The sequence below is a fragment of the Condylura cristata genome, unplaced genomic scaffold (assembly GCF_000260355.1).
Source record: "Condylura cristata isolate star-nosed mole 26May11 unplaced genomic scaffold, ConCri1.0 scaffold00038, whole genome shotgun sequence".
NCBI classification, from domain to species: domain Eukaryota; kingdom Metazoa; phylum Chordata; class Mammalia; order Eulipotyphla; family Talpidae; genus Condylura; species Condylura cristata.
The window spans coordinates 8,521,292-8,523,656 of NW_004567139.1; the positions used below are offsets into that span (position 1 = coordinate 8,521,292).

Sequence of the window (2,365 nt, forward strand, 5' to 3'; positions counted from 1 at the left end):
CCCCACACACCCACCCCACACCCCACGGACCAGGGAAGGGACTCCAAGGCCTCAGGCCAAGCCTGGCCCAGCCCTGTGGGAAGCCCGGTGTGGTGGAGGGGAGAGCCGGGGGCCACTTACACTTGAGGAAGTAATCCCTGGGGGGCTCACTCTCCAGAGGGTCGGTGCTGTCGGGGTCCTGCAGCTCTGCATGAACCCGGTGAGGGGCATTGTGAGGGGGGCTCTGAGTTGCCAGATGTCTGTCCCCTCTGAACGCATGACCCCCACCCGGCATTCCCTCTTGCCGGTCGTCCCAGCAACTCAAGCCACTTGGGCACAGTCATGGCACCCATGTGCCACGCAGGTCTGTGCCACCTGCCCTGTGGGCATCAGCTTCTCCCGCGCCAGAAGTCCTCTTTGCACCCAGGCCAACGGGCTGACTGGCTGTGACAGGGTGGTGGCTCTGGCCGCTGGCAAGACTTGGGTCCCGCCTTGTGCCAGGCACACAGTTTCCACCCTCCACTCTGATGGGCACCAGGCCTGGGGCCTGTGCAGGGTGCCTGGGGAAGGGTGAGTCACAGAGTGGGGGCGCACCCACCTTTCATGTCTGTTTTCCGAAGCCTGTCCTCATCACTGCCCAGCCCCCGCAGCTGCTCCAACTGGCTGGTGCAGGCTGCAGCCAGCGCATCTCTCACGGTCTGAACAGCTTGGGATGACTGGGTGAAGGTGAGCTCCTGCGGGGGGCTGGGCCCCGGGCCGCACCCCTCCTCCAGGGCCAGCTTGAGGGCCAGGAGCTCCTGCACCAGGGGATGCCCATGAGGCCTTGTGCCACCGCCCCCCCACTGGGCGGCAGCCCTGCGGGGGGACTGGCACAGCCTGCGGGATAGGGCCCGTGTCTCCTCCCATGCGTGCCCCGCCACCCTTCGCCTGCGCCCCTGAAGGTGTCAGCGCGGCCCTCACCTGGAGGAAGCTGACAGCGTCGGCCTCAGGGACCTGGCTGAGGCTGTGCCGGGCGCGGCTCAGCCGGCTGCGCTGTTCTTCCTGCCGCTGCAGGTCGCCCTGGGAGCTGCCCAGCATGGCGGCCGCGCCCTCCTCGATGAAGCCCAGCACCTCCGTCTGGAACCTCTGCAGGGTGGCGGCGGCCTCCGCGAAGAGCAGGCTCACTCTCTCGCGCTCCGCCTCGGCAGCGCTCTGTGCAGGGGTCAGAGGGGCCATCGCTGCTCTGGTCCGGTGCCCCGAGACCCCGCTTCCCACGGGGCCTCTTGGGTTCTTTTCTTAAGATTTATTTATGCACATAAGGACTGGGGTACAGGCCAGAGGTGTGGGGGGTGAAAGGATTCACCATTGACAGAGTGGGGGGCAGAACAGGTGGATTCACTGCTGAGGGGTCAACGGGGAGACAGGAGAGGTCTGCTGTGGCCTGTGGGTCACTCCCTGACTGGGGATCGAACTCATGCTGCAGTGGCTGCCGATAGCTTCATAGAGCTGCGGCTTAAAACCTTAGGGGCCACCAGAGAGGCCCCTCTTGGGTTCCTGAGGGCTCAGCGAGCTGCCCTGGGTCTCTGCCACGTCAGGGTGGACACACATGTTCGGTGCCCACAGGCCTAGCACAGCTCATCTGCAGTGAATGGCACCACACTGAACCCCCACACCAGGAGCTGGCTGCAGGCAGGGGGAAGAGTTTATAGTGGGGGGTCTGACCTTGATGAGGGTCACCATGCGCCGGGCCTGTGCGATGCCAGCGCCCAGCTCGTCCATGCGGTCCTCCACGGCACTCAGGACCTTGGGCTGCTCAGCCTGCGAGGACGGGGACATCTCTGTGAGCACAGGGCCAGCCCGGAGCCGGGCTCCAGGCCGCTCCAAGGCCAAGGGGGGTGGGGGAGGGAGGCCTGGTGTCTGTGCAAGACCGGGACCTCGAGTGGCCACTCCGTCCCAGAAAATGCCAGTGGTGCAGCCCCAGTGCCCAGGGAGAGGGCAGGCTGGCCAGCCGTGGGCTGCGCGCCCCCACCCTCTGACCAGACCGCAAGTACCGGGTCCTCCCAGGCTGCAGCGCTGTTCACACTCATCTGAGAACTGGGAAAGAGGCGAAGAAATGGCAGGGGCATGCCGGAGAGGGTTCACTGCCCGCGGGACACGGTCCCCAAAGAGTCCTCGCTCCCCGCCCAAGAAAAGGGGATTCCGGGCAAATCCCCTGGGCCTTATGAGTCACTGCTCCAGGCAGGAGACACGGAAAATCCCAAGGCCAGAGGCGCCAAGACCCGGCTGGAGGCCAAAGGAAACAGGGGGCGGAGGTAGCGGCAAAGATTGCACAGACCCCGCCGCCCGCGGCCGCTGGACAGAGCGCTCTGTGTGCCGGGCCCACCCTCTGCCGGGCTCGCGGGGCGCC

The 2,365-nt window shown here is 66.2% G+C and overlaps 1 protein-coding gene across 1 annotated transcript in view; it reads right to left on the minus strand.

The window, feature by feature from the left end:
• TRIM47 (tripartite motif containing 47) overlaps positions 1-2,342 on the minus strand; it is a 3,544-nt gene extending 1,202 nt beyond the window's left edge. Inside the window, exons 1-4 of the mRNA XM_012733033.1 lie at positions 1,681-2,342; positions 940-1,170; positions 578-776; positions 121-186 (exon numbers count right to left, since the gene is read on the minus strand). Coding sequence (XP_012588487.1) covers positions 121-186; positions 578-776; positions 940-1,170; positions 1,681-1,794 — 610 coding nt within the window. The 5' untranslated portion in view covers positions 1,795-2,342. The remainder of the gene's footprint in view (positions 1-120; positions 187-577; positions 777-939; positions 1,171-1,680) is intronic.
• Between the last annotated feature and the right edge of the window lie 23 nt (positions 2,343-2,365).